A 17,495-nucleotide genomic window follows, 5' to 3' on the forward strand; every position below is an offset into this window, starting at 1 on the left:
ACTTGTGAAGGCAGAAAAGGGTAACAAATTACTGGACAATTATGTGAATAAGGAAAGTGAGCAGGTCCAGAGACAGATGCAAGAATAGTTGACTCATTTGGAGTCTGTTCCTGAGTTGATGAAATCAACTGAACATAAATTGCAGGACTGTCAACAATAGCTTGTCATCTATTTGTTCTATCGAAAAGAAATTGGTTTAGGTTGGAGGGTCACAGTTTTTTTTTTAACTGGTCGGTGCAACATCGTGGGCCGAAGGGCCTGTTCTGCGCTGTAATGTTCTATGTTCTATGTTCTATCTATGAGAGGAAAAATGTAGATCAATCAGCAATCATGTGTGATTGCAAGATGGAGATTGAAGAGCAGAAGTATTGTACTACTGAAGACAAAAGAATAGGACAATGATGTGTAGTGACACTGTTGATGAAACTGTAGCATCATCAAAGTGAACAGTTGGAATAATGAATCCATACAGCTTGCACAGACATGGATACCCAGAGAAACATTATTGTTCTTAGCTGAATTTCGAGTAAATTAATATGGTTTTTTCAATAGCATAACTGCCACAATGATCCCTAAAACCAAAATTACAACAAACATTCACACCAAAGAAGCTAATCTGCTATATACCTTCGCCAAATAATATACAGAATATTAGAATCATAGGATAATAGAATCCCTACAGTGCAGAAGTAGGCCATTCGGCTCACTGAACCAACACCAACAACAATCTCACCCAGATTCAGTCCCCGCAACCCCACACATTTACCCTCTTGTCCCTCTGACACTAAGAGGCAATGTAGCATGGCTAACCCACACATCTTTGGAGTGTGGGAGGAAACCGGAGCACCCAGAGGAAACCCATGCAGACACAGGGAGAATGTGCAAACTCCACATAGATAGTCACCTGAGGCCGGAATTGAACCTGGGTCCCTGGCACTGTGAGAGAATGGTTAACTAACAGAAAGCAAAGAATGGGGATAAATAGGTGTTTTTCTGGTTGGTGATCAGTGACTAGTGATGTGCCTCAGGGATCAATGTTGGGACTGCAATTGGTTACAATTTCCATAGATGATTTGGAGTTGGGGACCAAGTGTAGTGCGTTAAAGTTTGCAGAAGACACTAAAATGAGTGGCAGAGCAAAGCGTGCAGAGGACACTGAACGTTTGCAAAGGAACAGCCCGGGAAATTACCGACCGGTGAGTCTAACCTCAGTGGTTGGTAAGTTGATGGAGAGGATCCTGAGAGACAGGATTTATGATCATCTAGAGAAGTTTAGTATGATCAAAAGTAGTCAGCACGGCTTTGTCAGGGGCAGGTCGTGCCTTACGAGCCTGGTTGAGTTCTTTGAAAATGTGACCAAGCACATTGACGAAGGAAGAGCGGTGGATGTGGTCTATATGGACTTCAGCAAAGCGTTCGATAAGGTCCCCCATGCAAGACTTCTTGAGAAAGTGAGAGGGCATGGGATCCAAGGGGCTGTTGCCTTGTGGATCCAGAACTGGCTTGCCTGCAGAAGGCAGAGAGTGGCTGTGGAGGGGTCTTTCTCTGCATGGAGGTCAGTGACCAGTGGAGTGCCCCAGGGATCTGTTCTGGGACCCTTGCTGTTTGTCATTTTCATAAATGACCTGGATGAGGAAGTGGAGGGATGGGTTGGTAAGTTTGCTGACGACACCAAGGTAGGTGGTGTTGTGGATAGTTTGGAGGGATGTCAGAAGTTGCAGCGAGACATAGATAGAATGCAAGACTGGGCGGAGAAGTGGCAGATGGACTTCAACCCGGATAAGTGTGTAGTGATCCATTTTGGCAGATCCAATGGGATGGAGCAGCAGTATAAAATGAAGGGTGCCATTCTTAGCAGTGTAGAGGATCAGAAGGACCTTGGGGTCCGGGTCCATAGGACTCTTAAATCGGCCTCGCAGGTGGAGGATGCGGTCAAGAAGGCGTATGGCGTACTAGCCTTCATTAATCGAGGGATTGAGTTTAGGAGTCGGGAGATAATGCTGCAGCTTTATAGGACCCTGGTTAGACCCCACTTGGAGTACTGCGCGCAGTTCTGGTCACCTCATTACAGGAAAGATGTTGAAGCCATTGAAAGGGTGCAGAGGAGATTTACAAGGATGTTGCCTGGATTGGGGGGCATGCCTTATGAGGATAGGTTGAGGGAGCTTGGTCTCTTCTCCCTGGAGAGACGAAGGATGAGAGGTGACCTGATAGAGGTTTACAAGATGTTGAGGGGTCTGGATAGGGTGGACTCTCAGAGGCTATTTCCAAGGGCTGAAATGGTTGCTACGAGAGGACACAGGTTTAAGGTGCTGGGGGGTAGGTACAGGGGGGATGTCAGGGGTAAGTTTTTCACTCAGAGGGTGGTGGGTGAGTGGAATCGGCTGACGTCGGTGGTGGTGGAGGCAAACTCGTTGGGGTCTTTTAAGAGACTTCTGGATGAGTACATGGGATTTAATGGGATTGAGGGCTATAGATAGGCCTAGAGGTGGGGATGTGATCGGCGCAACTTGTGGGCCGAAGGGCCTGTTTGTGCTGTGGCTTTCTATGTTCTATGTTCTAAAGGGTTATAGATAGTTTAAATGAGTGGGCAAGAGTCTGCCAGATGGAGTACAATGTTGGTAAATGTGAGGTCATCCTTTTTGGTAGGAATAACAGCAGAATGAACTATTATTTAAATAGTAAAAAATTGCAGCATGCTGCTCTGCAGAGGGACCTGCGTGTCCTTGTGCAAGAATCAATGATTTGCAGGTGCAATAGGAAGGCAAATGGAATTTTGTCCTTCATTGCTTGAGGGATGGAGTTTAAAAGCAGGGAAGTTATGTTGCAGCTGTATAGGGTGCTAGTGAGGCCACACCTGGAGTACTGTGTACAGTTTTGGTCTCCTTACTTGAGAAAGGATATACTCGCACTGGAGAGGGTGCAGAGGAGATTATTAGGTTGATTCCAGAGTTGAGAGGGTTGGCTTATGAGGAAAGACTAAGTAGATTGGGACTATACTCATTGGAATTTAGAAAATTTAGGAGTGATCTCATAGAAACATATAAACTTTTGAAGGGAATAGGTAAGGTAGAAGTGGGGAGGTTGTTTCCACTGGCGGGTGAATCCAGAACTAGGGATCATAGCCTCAAAATAAGGGGGAGCAGATTGAGGACTGAGTTGAGGAGGAACTTCTTCACCCAAAGTGTTGCGAATTTGTGGAATTCCCTGCCCAGTGAAGCAGTTGAGGCTACCTGATTGAATGTTTTTAAAGCAAAGATAGATAGATTTTTGAACAGTAAAGGAATTAAGGGTTATAGTGAGCGGGTGAGTAAGTGGAGCTGAGTCCATGAAGTGATCAGCCATGATCTTATTGAATGGCGGAGCAGGCTCGAGGGGCCAAATGGCCTTACTCCTGCTCCTAGTTCTTATGTTCTTCAATGTAGTCAATTGTTTCATTACGCTTGTCCAATATTTTATCCACTTTATTTGGTCCAGATCTACCCTCACCCCATTGGGTTAACTCCAATTAATGATTTTTTCTGGATTATGCCTTGTCATTTTCCATAGCAAGCCTGAACCTTATAATAAAATGATCACTGTTTCCTAAATGTTTCCATCATGTGGCCCATCTTATTCCTCAGATACAGAAATACTTCCTTCCTCTGAAGAAGAGACGTATGGACTTGAAATGTCCATACGTGTTATGGAATGTCTGTTTCTGTCTCCACAGACCTGCTTAGTCTTTCCTGAATTTTCTGTTTTTATTTCATATTTCCAGCATCTGCAATATTTTGCTTTGATACCTCCTTCTTTGTTGGACTCGAAACATACTGATCAAGCAAATTCTCCCGAACACACTCTCTGCCCTTTCCACTATTACTTCCCCAACCTACATAGAATAATTGAAGCCCCTATTACAACTATTCTACAGGTTTTTTTTGCATTCTCTGTTCCTCTCTACCTTTTCAACTAGTTGCTGGCCTATAGAATATATCTGATAGTGTAGTGGCACCTCTGTTGTTTCTTATTTCTAACCAAAGAAACTCTGTCCTTCACACCCTCTCTCTGCAGCTGTTGGACTTGTGTAAGCTCTTCTTACGCAAGTCCAACAGATTTATTTGGAATCACAGCACTCTGAAAGCTCATGATTTCAAATAAACCTGTTGGATTTTAACCTGATGTTGTGAGACTTCTTACTGTGCCCACCTCAGTCCAATGCTGGCATCTCCACATCATGATTACACAATACTGTCAGCCCTCCTCCTCTAGACTAGCGGAGATAATTATGGCTGGGATTCTCTGGCCATTGCCACTGCCAGTGAGAATAGAGAAATTGGCACTCAGCCAAATCTTGGTGAACTGGAGAATCCAGCCCTATATGTTTACATGGAAATGGAATGAGACTTTTATTGTTTTACAATTTTGGTTAAAATTTTTGTCTCTTCTCACAGCCTTCCTGACAAGACAAAGAACTTGAGCTGACAGAAGGTCCAGTTTTTTTGCCCCCATTGAGACACAGAGGAAATGAGACACTTTGCAACAGGAAGTTGTGTGGCAATGGACTGTGATTGATGGAGATAGCAACGAAGATTGTGTTTGATGCGGAGAGACTGTGGAGTGACACTTCCTCTGTATTCCTTTCAGCTGAGATTCTCAGCTTGCTGTAGACAGAGGCAATGTGGAACAATGTGCCTCATCTCTCAGTTTACATTTACAACTTGCATATTACACAGCTCGGTTATACACTTACCATCTGAAAGACCCCAGCGGACTAACACTTGAACCTGTATTCTAGTGTGTGTATTATTTCACAACCCAGCACCCTGCAAGTCTGTGTCTGCAATCATTGAAGGGCTAAAAGCTTTTCTTGTGGGTGGTGTAAAGTGTTAATTCTTTGGTGTTAGGTGTAGTTGGATATTGTTTTTGCCAATCATATGGCTAACACACAGTGATAGTACAGCTCTTCCAATGCCAATGTATGTGCCAATACAATCCACCTTGTCAGTTACCCAGTGTAGGGTTTACTATTGGGTTCCTGCACATTTTGTGCATTGATGAACCATAACTGGACAGAAACTGCTGGAACGAAACATCAGTGAATGCTGAGAGAGCAGGTGTGTGCAAGACTGCATGTTGGAGGGAGTATGGCAGGGCAGTGGGGAGAGGAATATGAAAGGGGGAGAAGGCATTGAGTATGGGCAGGAGGGTAAGATGAATGTGTAAGGGATAGAATAGAGAGGGGATATATGTATGTGTGTGTGATGGGGGCAGAAAGTAGATGAGTGGAGGTCAGTGACCATCGTCTTTGTGATGGCTACAATGGGTTGGAAACCACTTTGAATCATTGATAGCTTCAATGTGGTCCATAAAGAGAGAGAGAGAGAGACCACTGGGCTCATTGTGTCTACATTGGCTCTACAAACGAGCACCATGACTTGGTGACTTTCCCTGTACCCCTGCACATTGATTATTTGAAAAGAAACATCTAAAGCCCTCTTGAATAACTCAATTGCACTTATCTCCACCACACTTCCAGACAGTGCATTCCAGACCCAACCATTCGCTGTGTGAAAAACTTCTCACATCACATTTGCTTCTTTTTCAAAATCACTTTGAATCTGCACCCTCATGTTCTTGATCCTTTCACGAGGGGGAGAAGTTTCTCCCTATCTACCTGTCCATACCCCCTCATGATTTTGAACATCTTTACCAAATCTCCTCTTAGCCCCCTTCTCTCCAAGGGGAACAACCTCTTCAATCTATCCTCATAACTGAAGTTTCTCATCCCTGGAACCATTCTTGTAAATCTCTTCTGCACTCTCTCCAATGGCTTCATATCCTTCCTGTAGTGTGGTGCCCAGAACTAAACACAAAGATAACCAGCGTCTTGAATAAGTTCAGAATAAACTCCTTGCTCTTGTACTCTATGCCTCTATGAATAAAGCCCAGAATACTATATGCTTTATTAACTGCTGTCCTGCGACTTTCAATCATAGAACCCTACAGCACAGAAAGAGGCCATTCGGCCCATTGAGTCTGCACCGACCACAATCCCACCCAGGCCCTACCCCCATATTCCTACATATTTACCCACTAATCCCTCTAACCTATGCATCCCAGGACACCAAGGGGCAATTTTAGCATGGCCAATCAACCTAACCAGCACATCTTTGGACTGTGGGAGGAAACCGGAGCACCCGGAGGAAACCCACGCAGACACGAGGAGAATGTGCAAACTCCACACAGACAGTGACCCAAGCCGGGAATCAAACCCAGGTCCCTGGAGCTGTGAAGCAGCAGTGCTAACCATTGTGCTACCGTGCCGCCCAATGATCTATGTACATATAGAAAATGAAAACTAGGAGCAGGAGTAAGCTATTTGACCCTTTGAACCTGCTCTGCCATTCAGTATGATCATGGCCGATCCTCTATCTCAATGCCTTATTCCTGCTTTCTCCCCATAGTCCTTGATGCCATTAAAATTAAACATTTATCTGAAAGTATGCACCCAGGTTCCTCTGCTCCTGCACCCCTTTAGGAACTTTACCCCTTATTTTATATTCTATCTCAATGTTCTTTCTAGTAAAATAAATCACTTCACACTTCTCCCCATTGAATGTCATCTCCCATCTATCTGCCCACTGCACCAACTTGCACATTTCCTTATGAAGATCTACACTGTCCTCTTCACAATTTACAATGTTTCCAAGGTTTGTATCATTACAAACTTTGAAATTGCCCCCTGCACACCAAGATTTAGATCATTAATATATATCAGGAAAAGCAACGGTCCCAATACTGACCCCTGGGGAACAACACTACAAACCTTCCTCCAGCTTGAAAAATATCCATTCACTGTTACTCTCCATTTTCTGTATTCAACCAATTTTGTATCTGCATTGGTACTGTCTCTTTTATTCTCTGAGCTATAACTTTTCTCACAGGTTTATTGTGTGGCACTGTATCAAATGTCTTCTGAAATTCCATGTACACCACATCAACAACACGACCCTCATTGTCCCTTTCTGTTACCTCCTCAAAAAATTCCAGTAAGTTAGTTAAACATGATTTCTCCTTCTCCCTGCTAGTTCTTCCTAATAAAACATTTACTGTGGCTAAACCCATCTAACCTACACATCTCTAGACACTAAGGGGCAATTTAGCATGGCAAATCCACCTAACTGGTGCATCTTTGGACTACCAGAGCACCCGGAGGAATCCTATGCAGACATGGGGAGAATGTACAAACTCCACACAGTCAGCCAAGGTCAGTATCAAGCCCATGTCCCTGGATTTTGCATTTCTGCCTTCAATAGATTTCCACCACTGGGTTTTCCTGCCCTTATCAGAGTCTGTGGTAAATTAATTGAGGTGAATTGCAATGGTTAATCAACAATGTCGTTTTCTTGTATTATGTGACTATCAGGATGGTAGATAGTGAACTCAATAGAGCTCACTATTTCTTTGAGTCAAAAATCTCATGTTCATATCTATAAACAGTAATTTAATATTATTTAATCCTTACATTCACATTCCTCTCGTTAACCAGCATGTCATTACTCAGAATGTATCAAAGCTTAATATATTCCTGCTGTGTACCATGTGTCAATATTCCCTATAATAATCATTATTTTTCCATTTCTTGTTGGAACAGAGAGGGCCCTGTGCTCAGCACGTTTTGCAATTATGGTAATGTAGGGGAAAAACCTCCTGTTGGTTGTGAAACTAATCACAGGCACAGTAGGAAGCCATTCAATTACAATTATGGCTAATCTTTTGCCCACCGTGGCTACATATTTATTCATACCATTGGCTACCAAAAGTCTCAGTTTGGAAATGTTAATTAAACCAAATCACAGCAATGGTGACTGCAAGGACATTCCTTCCAGACTGCTTCACTTTGATGCTAACCACAAGGACACATTTCCCAGACCACTTCACACCAATTCTGACAGCAAGGACATTTTTCCCAGACTGCTTTACTTTAATGCTAACTGCAAGGACACTTTTCCCAGACTGCTTCACTTTGATGCTAACCACAAGGACGCTTTTCCCAGACCACTTCACACCAATGCTAACTGCAAGAACACTTTTCCCAGACTGCTTCACTTTGATGCTAACCGCGAGGACACTTTTCCCAGACCACTTCACACCAATGCTGACTGCAAAGACATTTTTCCCAGACTGATTCACGGCGATGCACACTGCAAGGACACTCTTCCAAAGCTGCTTCACAGCGACACTCACTCCAAGGACACTTTTCCCAGACTGCTTCAAGGCAATAGTGACTGAAAGGATATTTTTCCCAGACCATTTCACTGCAATGCTGACTTCAAGGTCGTTATTCCCAGATCGCTTAACGGTGATGCTGACTGTAAGAACATTTTTCCCAAACAACTTCACTGCGGTGCCAACTGCAAAGTCACACTTCCCAGAATCCTTTACTGCAATGCTGACTGCAATGACACTCCTTCCAGACCACCTCACGGTGATGCTGACTGCAATGACACTCTTCTCAGATGGCTTTATGGAAATGTTAACCTCAATATCATTCTTCTAAGACTGCTTGGACTGATGCTGATTGGAAGTGCACTTTTCCCAGGCTGCTTCATGGCAATGCTGACTGCAAGGACATTCTTCCCAGAATCCTTCAGTGTCAATGCTGACTACAACAAAACTTCTTCCAGACTGCTTCATGATGATGCTAACTGCAAGGACGTTCTTCCCAGAACGCTTTACGGCAATGCTGTCTGCAAGGTCATTATTCCCAGACTCCTTCACTGTGATACTGACTGTAAGTGCACTTTTCACAGCTTGCTCCATGGCGATGCTGACTGCAAGGAAATTCTTCACAGAATGCTTCACATCAATGCTGACAGCAAGGACACTCTTCCCATGATTGTGGGTATTCCATAGAACACACTTTTCTGGATATTTTACAGATCACGATATTGTGGGTTTTCCATAGATTACACTGATGGAGGTATTCTATAGATCACAACAGTGAGGCTATATTGCAGATCACATTATTGTGGGTATTCTATAGATCATGGTATTCAGTGTTAACAATATATCACACTGCTGAACTATTCTATCGATCACACTATCCAGGGTATTCTACAGATCACAATACTGGAGGTGTTCTATGAATCACATGAGTAGGCGTATTTCTTAAATCATATGACCAGGTGTATTTTACAGATTCCACCACTGGAAGTATTCTGTAGATTGCACTGTTAGTTGTATTTTATAGGTCACACAATTGGGGGCAGTCTACGGATCACATTGTTAGGATTATTTAATACACCACACTATTGGGGTAATCTAAAGATCTCACTATTGGGGGTATTCTATAGATCACACTATTGTGGGTATTCTATAGATCACACTATTGGGGGTATTCTATAGATCACACTATTGGGGGTATTCTATAGATCAGGATATTGGGGGATTTTATAGATCACACTATTGGGGGTATTCTATAGGTCACACTATTGGGGTATTCTATAGATCACACTATTGGGGATATTCTATAGATCAGGATATTGGGGGATTTTATAGATCACACTATTGGGCGATTCTATAGATCACAGTATTGGGGAGATTCTACTGATTCTATTGGTAGTATTCTACACATCATACAATTGAGGGTATGCTATCGATCACAATATTGGGATATTCTATATATCACACTATTGGGCAATTCCATTGATCACAGTATTGAGGGTATTCTGTCGATCACACTATTTGGGGTATGCTATAGATCACACTATTGAGGGATTCTATAGATCACAATATAGGAGGATTCTATACATCACACTGTTGATGTATTCCATAGATCACACTATTGGGGGTATTCTATCAATCAAACTATTGGGCTATTCTATAGATCACAATACTGGGGTATGCTATAAACTTCAATATTGGGGTATTCTATTGATCACATAATTGGGGGGATTCTTTGGGTCACAATATTGGAGGTATTCTACAGAGCACACTGTGAAGGGTATGCTATAAATCACACTATTTGGGGGATTCTATAAATCACATTGTTGAAGTATTCTATAGATCACACTATTGGGGGGGCTGTTCTATAGTTCACACTATTGGGCAATTCCATCGATCACACTATTGAGGGTATTCAGTAGATCACACTATTGAAGGATTGAACCAATTGTTCTTTGTTCTGTGAGGTATTCAAAAGATCAAACTATTGGGCTAGTCTATCAATCACAATATAGATCACACTGTTGAGGGTATGCTATTGGTCACATTATTTGGGGGATTATATAGATCACAATATGGGGGTTTCAATAGTTCACACTGTTGAGGTATTCTATAGATCACACTTTTGGGGTAATCTATAGATCACACTATTGGGGGTATTCTATAGATCAAATTATTGGTGGGATTCTATAGCTCACACTATTGGGGTAATCTATAGATCACATTATTGGGGGCATTCTATAGATCACGCTGTTGGTGGCATTCTATAACTCACACTATTGGGGTAATCTATAGATCACACTATTGGGGGCATTCTATAGATCACACTATTGGTGGTATTCTATAGCTCACACTATTGGGGTAATCTATAGATCACACTATTGGGGGTATTCTATAGATCACACTATTGGTGGTATTCTATAGCTCACACTATTGGGGTAATCTATAGATCACACTATTGGGGGTAATCTATCGATCACACTATTGGGGGTAATCTATAGGTGAGACTTGTGGGGGTATTCTACAGTTCAAATTATTGGGGGTATTCTATAGATCACATTATTGGGAATATTCTATAGATCACACTATTGGTGGTATTCTATAGCTCACACTATTGGGGGTAATCTATAGATCACACTATTGGGGGCATTCTATAGATCACACTCTTTAGGGTATGCTATAGATCACACTATTGATTGTATGTTTTATATCACATTATTGTGGGTATTCTATAGATCACACTATTGGGGGATTCCATAGATTACACTATTGGGGTATTGTATGCTTCACACTATTGAAGGATCACAGTCAAGGGGGATTCTGTAGATCACAATATGGGGTTTCTATAGATCACACTGTTGGTGTATTCTATAGATAACAATATTGGGCAATTCTATAGATCACACTACTGGTTGTATTCTATAGGTCACACTATTTGGGATATGCCATAGATTGTAGATCACATCATTGGGAGGATTCTATGGGTTACAATATTTGAAGTATTCTATAGATCACACTATTGAAGGCATGCTATAGATCACACTATGGAGGTTTCTATAGATCACAATATGGAGGTTTCCATAGATCACACTGTTGATGTATTCTATAGATCACACTATTGGGGATATTCTATAGATCACACCATTGACGGCATGCTATAGATCACAACATTGGGGGGATTCTATAGATCACTCTATTGGGGATATTCTATACATCATACTATTGGGGAGATTCTATAGATCACAAGATTGGAGGTATTCTATAGATCACAATATGGAGGTTTCCATAGATCACACTGTTGAGGTATTCTATAGATCACACTATTGGGGGTATTCTATAGATCACACTATTGGGGAGATTCTATAGATCACAACATTGGGGGGATTCTATAGATCACTCTATTGGGGATATTCTGTACATCATACTATTGGGGGTATGCTATACATCATACTATTGGGGAGATTCCATAGATCACAATATTGGAGGTATTCTATAGATTACACTGTTGAGGGTATGCTACAGATCACTCTATTATAGATTTATATTAGGGGCATTCTTTAGATTGCACTATTAGGAGTATTCCATAGACCACACGATTGGGGGATGCGATAGATCACAATATTCGGGGTATTCTATGGATCACACCAGTGAGGCTATATTCCAGATCAACTATTGCAGGTATTCTATAGATCATGGTATTCAGAGTTTACAATATATCACACTGCTGGACTATTCTATAGATCGCATTATCCAGGGTATTCTATAGATTACAATACTGGAAGTGTTCTATAAATCACACAACTAGGTGTATTTTAGAGATTTCACCACTGGAAGTATTCTGTAGATTGCACCGTTAGGTGTATTTTATAGGTCACACAATTGGTCCATGGATCACATTGTTAGGATTATTTAATACATCACACTATTGGGGGTTATCTGAAGATCTCACTATTGGGGTATTCTATAGAGCACACGGTTGAGGGGATTCTATAGATTGCACTAGTGGGGGTATGCTATCGATTGCAATTAGAGTCATAAGTCATAGAAGTTTACAGCATGGAAACAGGCCCTTCGGCCCAACTTGTCCCTGCCGCCTTTTTTAAAAAAAACCTCTAAGCTAATCCCAATTGCCCGCATTTGGCCCATATCCCTCTATACCCATCGCACTCATGTAACTATCTAAATGCTTTTTAAAAGATAAAATTGTACCCGCCTCTACTACTACCTCTGGCAGCTTGTTCCAGACACTCACCACCCTCTGTGTGAAAAAATTGCCCCTCTGGACACTTTTGTATCTCTCCCCTCTCACCTTAAACCTATGCCCTCTAGTTATAGACTCCCCTATATTTGGGAAAATATATTGACTATCTACCTTGTCTATGCCCCTCATTATTTTATAGACCTCTATAAGATCACCCCTCAGCCTCCTACGCTCCAGAGAAAAAAGTCCCAGTCTATTCAGCCTCCTTATACCTCAATCCATCAAGTCCCGGGAGCATCCTAGTAAATCTTTTCTGCACTCTTTCTAGTTTAATAATATCCTTTCTATAATAGGGTGACCAGAATTGCTCACAGTATTCCAAGTGTGGCCTTACCAATGTCTTGTACAACTTTAACAAGACGTTCCAACTCCTGTATTCAATGTTCTGACCGATGAAACCAAGCATGCTGAATGCCTTTTTCACCACTCTGTCCACCTGTGACTCCACTTTCAAGGAGCTATGAACATGTACCCGTAGATGTACCTCTTTGTTCTGTAACTCTCCCCAACGCCCTACCATTAACTAAGTCCTGCCCTGGTTCAATCTACCAAAATGCATCACCTCGCATTTGTCTAAATTAAACTCCATCTGCCATTCGTCAGCCCACTGGCCCAATTAATCAAGATCAATTCTGGGGTGTTCTATAGATCACACTATACGAGGTGTTCTATAGATTGCCATATTGATGTATTCTATAGATCACACTGTTGGAGGTATTCTATAGATCACACTATTGGGGGTATTCTATAGATCTCACTATTGGGGTTATGCTATAGGTCACAGTATTGGAGTATTCTATAGATCACACTATTGGGGGGATGCTATAGATTGCACCATTGGGGATAATCTATAGATCACACTATTGGGGGTATTGTATAGATCACATTATTGGGAGTAACATATAGAGCATACTATTGGGGGTATTCTATAGATCACATTATTGGGAGTATTCTATAGATCACATTATTGGGAGTATTCTATAGATCACATTATTGGGGTTATTCTATAGATTACATTATTGGCGGTAATCTACAGGTGACACTTGTGGGGGTATTCTATAGATCACACTATTGGTGTTATCCTATAGATGACACTATTGGGGGTAATCTAGAGATCACACTATTAGGAGGTATTGTATAGATCACACTATTGGGAGTATTCTATAGATCACATTATTGGGGGTATTCTATAAATCACACTATTGGGGTATTGTATTGATCACACTATTAGGAGTATTGTATACACATTATTGGGGGTATTCTATAGATCACACTATTAGGGGTATTCTAATACCCCTAATAGATTACATTATTGGTGGTATTCTATAGATCTCACTATTGGGGTTATCCTATTGATGACACTATTGGGGTAATCTATAGGTCATGCTATTTGGGGATATTCTATAGATCACTCTATTGGGGGTATTATATAGATCACACTATTGGGGGTATTATATAGATCACACTATTGGGAGTATTCTATACCCCTAATAGATTACATTATTGGGGGTATTCTATAGATCACACTATTGGGGTTATCCTATTGATGGCACTATTGGGGTAATCTATAGATCACACTATTGGAGGTAATCTATAGATCACGCTATTGGGGATATTCTATAGATCACATTATTGGGGATATTCTATAGATCACACTATTGGAGGTAATCTATAGATCACGCTATTGGGGATATTCTATAGATCACACTATTGGGGGTAATCTATAGATCATGTTATTGAGGATGTTCTGGAGATCACACGATTTGGGGCATTCTATAGATGATGCTACGGGGGGTAATCTATTGATCACATTATTGGGAGTATTCTGTAGATCCACTATTGGGGGTTGTCTGTAGATCACACTGTTGGGCGTTGTCTATAGATCACACTATGTGGGGTATATAGGGTTTTCTCAACGCAAATCTAAAGGAGTTGGTTTCCCCAGCAGAACTGAGAGTGATTTGATTCCTGCTTCATTGTCTATCTCCCCTTTATAAGGCAGACACTGGGAAGGGGCTGTAGAACTATTGTCCTGATTGGGACTCGAGTGTTTGCACCACAGCAGTGGTGGGCTTCTAGAAATTATCGTCTTGTCTGATTTGTTTTTTTACCTGGGGGAAAGAAGAGGGAAAGTAGTTGCTGAGGAGAGACTGCTCTTTATTGCCTGCCTGCAACTTGAACTGCTGAGCCCAAACCTTCATTGATTGCAGCTGGAGCAGTCGGTGTGCACTGCTGCTGCTGGGTGGAGAGAGGGAGGCTGAGACTGAGACTGCAACTGCCTGAGGCCTCACAAGCTGCAAGGAGGGAGAGGAGCTAAAGGACTGAATCTGGGCTTGCTGCCCCCAGCTAAATATCCACAGAGGCTGAACAAAGGCATGAAGGTTGCTGCTTCTTGGAAGAAGGGAGAAGATTTTTCTTTTTTCAACTATCTACTGACTAGGCCAAGTTACAGCTTTGGATATTTTAGCCTGGCCCCCTCTTGTCTGAAGACCTCAAGTCTGCCCACCTGCTGACCAAGGAATACTCTACAGGTCCCCCCCCTGCCCTGCCCCAACCTCTTCACCTGACATACATGGGGCATGATGGCCCAGTGGTTAGCACTGCTGCCTCACAGCGCCAGGGACCCAGGTTCAATTCCAGTCTCAGGTCATTGTCTGTGCGTAATCTGTACTTTCTCCTCGTGTCTGTGCGGGTTTCCTCCGGGTGTTCCAGTCTGAAAGACGTGCTGGTTAGGTGCATTGGCCATGCTAAATTCTCCCTCAATGTACCCGAACAGGCGACTGGGTGAGTGTGGCGACTAGGGGATTTTCACAGTAACTTCATTGCAGTGTTAATGTAAGCCCACTTGTGGCACTAATAAATAAACTTTAAGCTTTGGAGCACCTGCCTGCCTGGTTTTTGGATCATCATCCTCTCTCCTGTGCTTCCTGTCCTTCCTGTCCTTCACTCTTGTGCCTCCTGCCCTTCCTTGCCCCTCCCTCCTGTGCTTCCTGCCCTTCCTTGCCCCTCCCTCCTGTGCCTCCTGCACTTCCTCCCCCCTCGCTCCTGTGCCTCCTGCCCTTCCTCCCCCCTCGCTCCTGTGCATCCCGCCCTTCCTTGCCCCTCCCTCCTGTGCCTCCTGCCCTTCCTCCCCCCTCGTTCCTGTGCCTCCTGCCCTTCCTTGCCCCTCCCTCCTGTGCCTCCTGCCCTTCCTTCCCCCTCCCTCCTGCCCTTCCTTGCCCCTCCCTCCTGTGCCTCCTGCCCTTCTTTGCCCCTCCCTCCCGTGCCTCCTACCCTTCCTTGCCCCTCCCTCCTGTGCCTCCTGCCCTTCCTCCCCCTCGCTCCTGTGCCTCCTGCCCTTCCTTGCCCCTCCCTCCTGTGCCTCCTGCCCTTCCTTGCCCCTCCTGTGCCTCCTGCCCTTCCTTGCCCCTCCTGTGCCTCCTGCCCTTCCTCCCCCTCACTCCTGTGCCTCCTGCCCTTCCCCCTCCCTTCTATGCTTCCTGCCCTTCCTTTCCCCTCCCCTCTCTCCTGTTCTGCTCAGCAGCAGTGGTAACACCTGGGAGAGAGAGCTTTTATCTTTTCTGCTCTCCCCCGATATTGGAAAAACATCGATCACCTGGGGTGTGTGTAGCACTGCCCAAATAGTGGCATCACCATCTTTGCCAGTGGCAAGGTCTTCCAGGATGAATTATGTGACAGTGGCATATTCCCAGCTCCCATTGCCTTGTCACCATTCTAGAAACGTCTAGGGGTGAAGTACTACACCCATCACAAACTGACCATTGAGGCTTGCGTCAAGGCAATGGCCGGGCTTGTTGGTCCCTTGGCCGTTGTCACAGCCTTGAAAATGTACGACAAAGCCATGTTTTTCTAAAGGCCGATGGGTGGTCCACCCAACCCGTTTGAAGGGGCTCATGGTGGGCAGGACCTTCCTGGTGATGGATTCGCTCAAGGCCACCGCCCAGAGGATCATTTATCCAATATTCTGCCTTTCATCCCTGTTGAGCTCCTCCTCCCTCACCTCCATCAACTTGGGGAGGTTAGGTCTGGAGTGGTGCTGATCCCGCTGGGCCTAAGGGAAGCCTCCCTCCATCACATCTACTCCTTCCGACGCCAGGAGGAGTGCCTGGAGGGAGGTTTCGACATCCCCCAAGAGGGGGATGTCGAAACTGCGTCTTCTGGTCTGCGGACAGTGTGCAATGCCATGCCTGTAAGGCAGTGGGACATATCCGCAAAACTTGCCCCATATCCAAGGTCACCGACAACACCAGGGCAGCAACAGCCGGCTCTGCTACACACATTCCTCCATTGTCACTCCAACTGCCTCCCCATGAGGGGAGGTCACACTGGCAGTAACCACAACCTTAGCTGGGGGTGGGGAGGGTAGGGGGGTGGGGAGAGCGTTCGTGCGGTCGGAAGGCATAGAGAAGGGTGAAACCCATACCCAGCATGCCTGAAACACCGACCACCGCCTCGGGAATACGAACACCTCCAGGCCCATTACCATTGTGCAAACTGGGCCTGTGGATGCCTCAGCATTGAGTGCTGGGCCCGGCGTCATCCCTGCACGGTCCCTGGATCCGGCGAGCTGGTAGTCATGTTAAAAATAGACCCAAATCTAGGGGGTGGAGCATTGAGAAGGGGGTCAGAGCGGGGAGGAGGAGGGGGGGCGGAGTGCAGATTTCCCTGCCCGGGTGCCCCCCAAGAAAAGGCGCTTTCCCTCGAAGGGAGGGCGGGACACCATGGCTTATAGAGTTGCTAACATGCCCCCACCACCCCCCATCCCCATCACCACCCAGTGACCTTACCTCCTCCAAAATCCCATGCTCTGCCCCCGGGGGCAAAAGTCAAAAAAATGAAACACTTTGTAATCTCACATCGCAATTGCCGGAACAGAGTCCAGCTGTCCCTCAACTGCTGGTCGATCTGATGCTGCTGGTCTGGTCTGTGCATGCTTACTCATAGGTGGTGCCAGATTCGGGCAGTAATGAGCAGCACTGGCTACAAAGTTTCCTCGCTGGACTCTTCAGGGAGTCTTGAGGGCGCC

At 44.2% G+C, this 17,495-nt stretch overlaps 1 protein-coding gene across 1 annotated transcript in view; it reads left to right on the top strand.

Annotated features, from left to right (window-relative positions):
* Nucleotides 1-7,675, top strand: part of LOC144508237 (endothelin-3-like) — a 125,323-nt gene extending 117,648 nt beyond the window's left edge. The window contains exon 4 of the mRNA XM_078236051.1: nt 4,434-7,675. Coding sequence (XP_078092177.1) covers nt 4,434-4,464 — 31 coding nt within the window. The 3' untranslated portion in view covers nt 4,465-7,675. The remainder of the gene's footprint in view (nt 1-4,433) is intronic.
* Nucleotides 7,676-17,495: the final 9,820 nt, after the last annotated feature.

This window comes from Mustelus asterias, chromosome 20 (assembly GCF_964213995.1).
Source record: "Mustelus asterias chromosome 20, sMusAst1.hap1.1, whole genome shotgun sequence".
In the NCBI taxonomy this organism is placed as follows: Eukaryota; Metazoa; Chordata; class Chondrichthyes; order Carcharhiniformes; family Triakidae; genus Mustelus; species Mustelus asterias.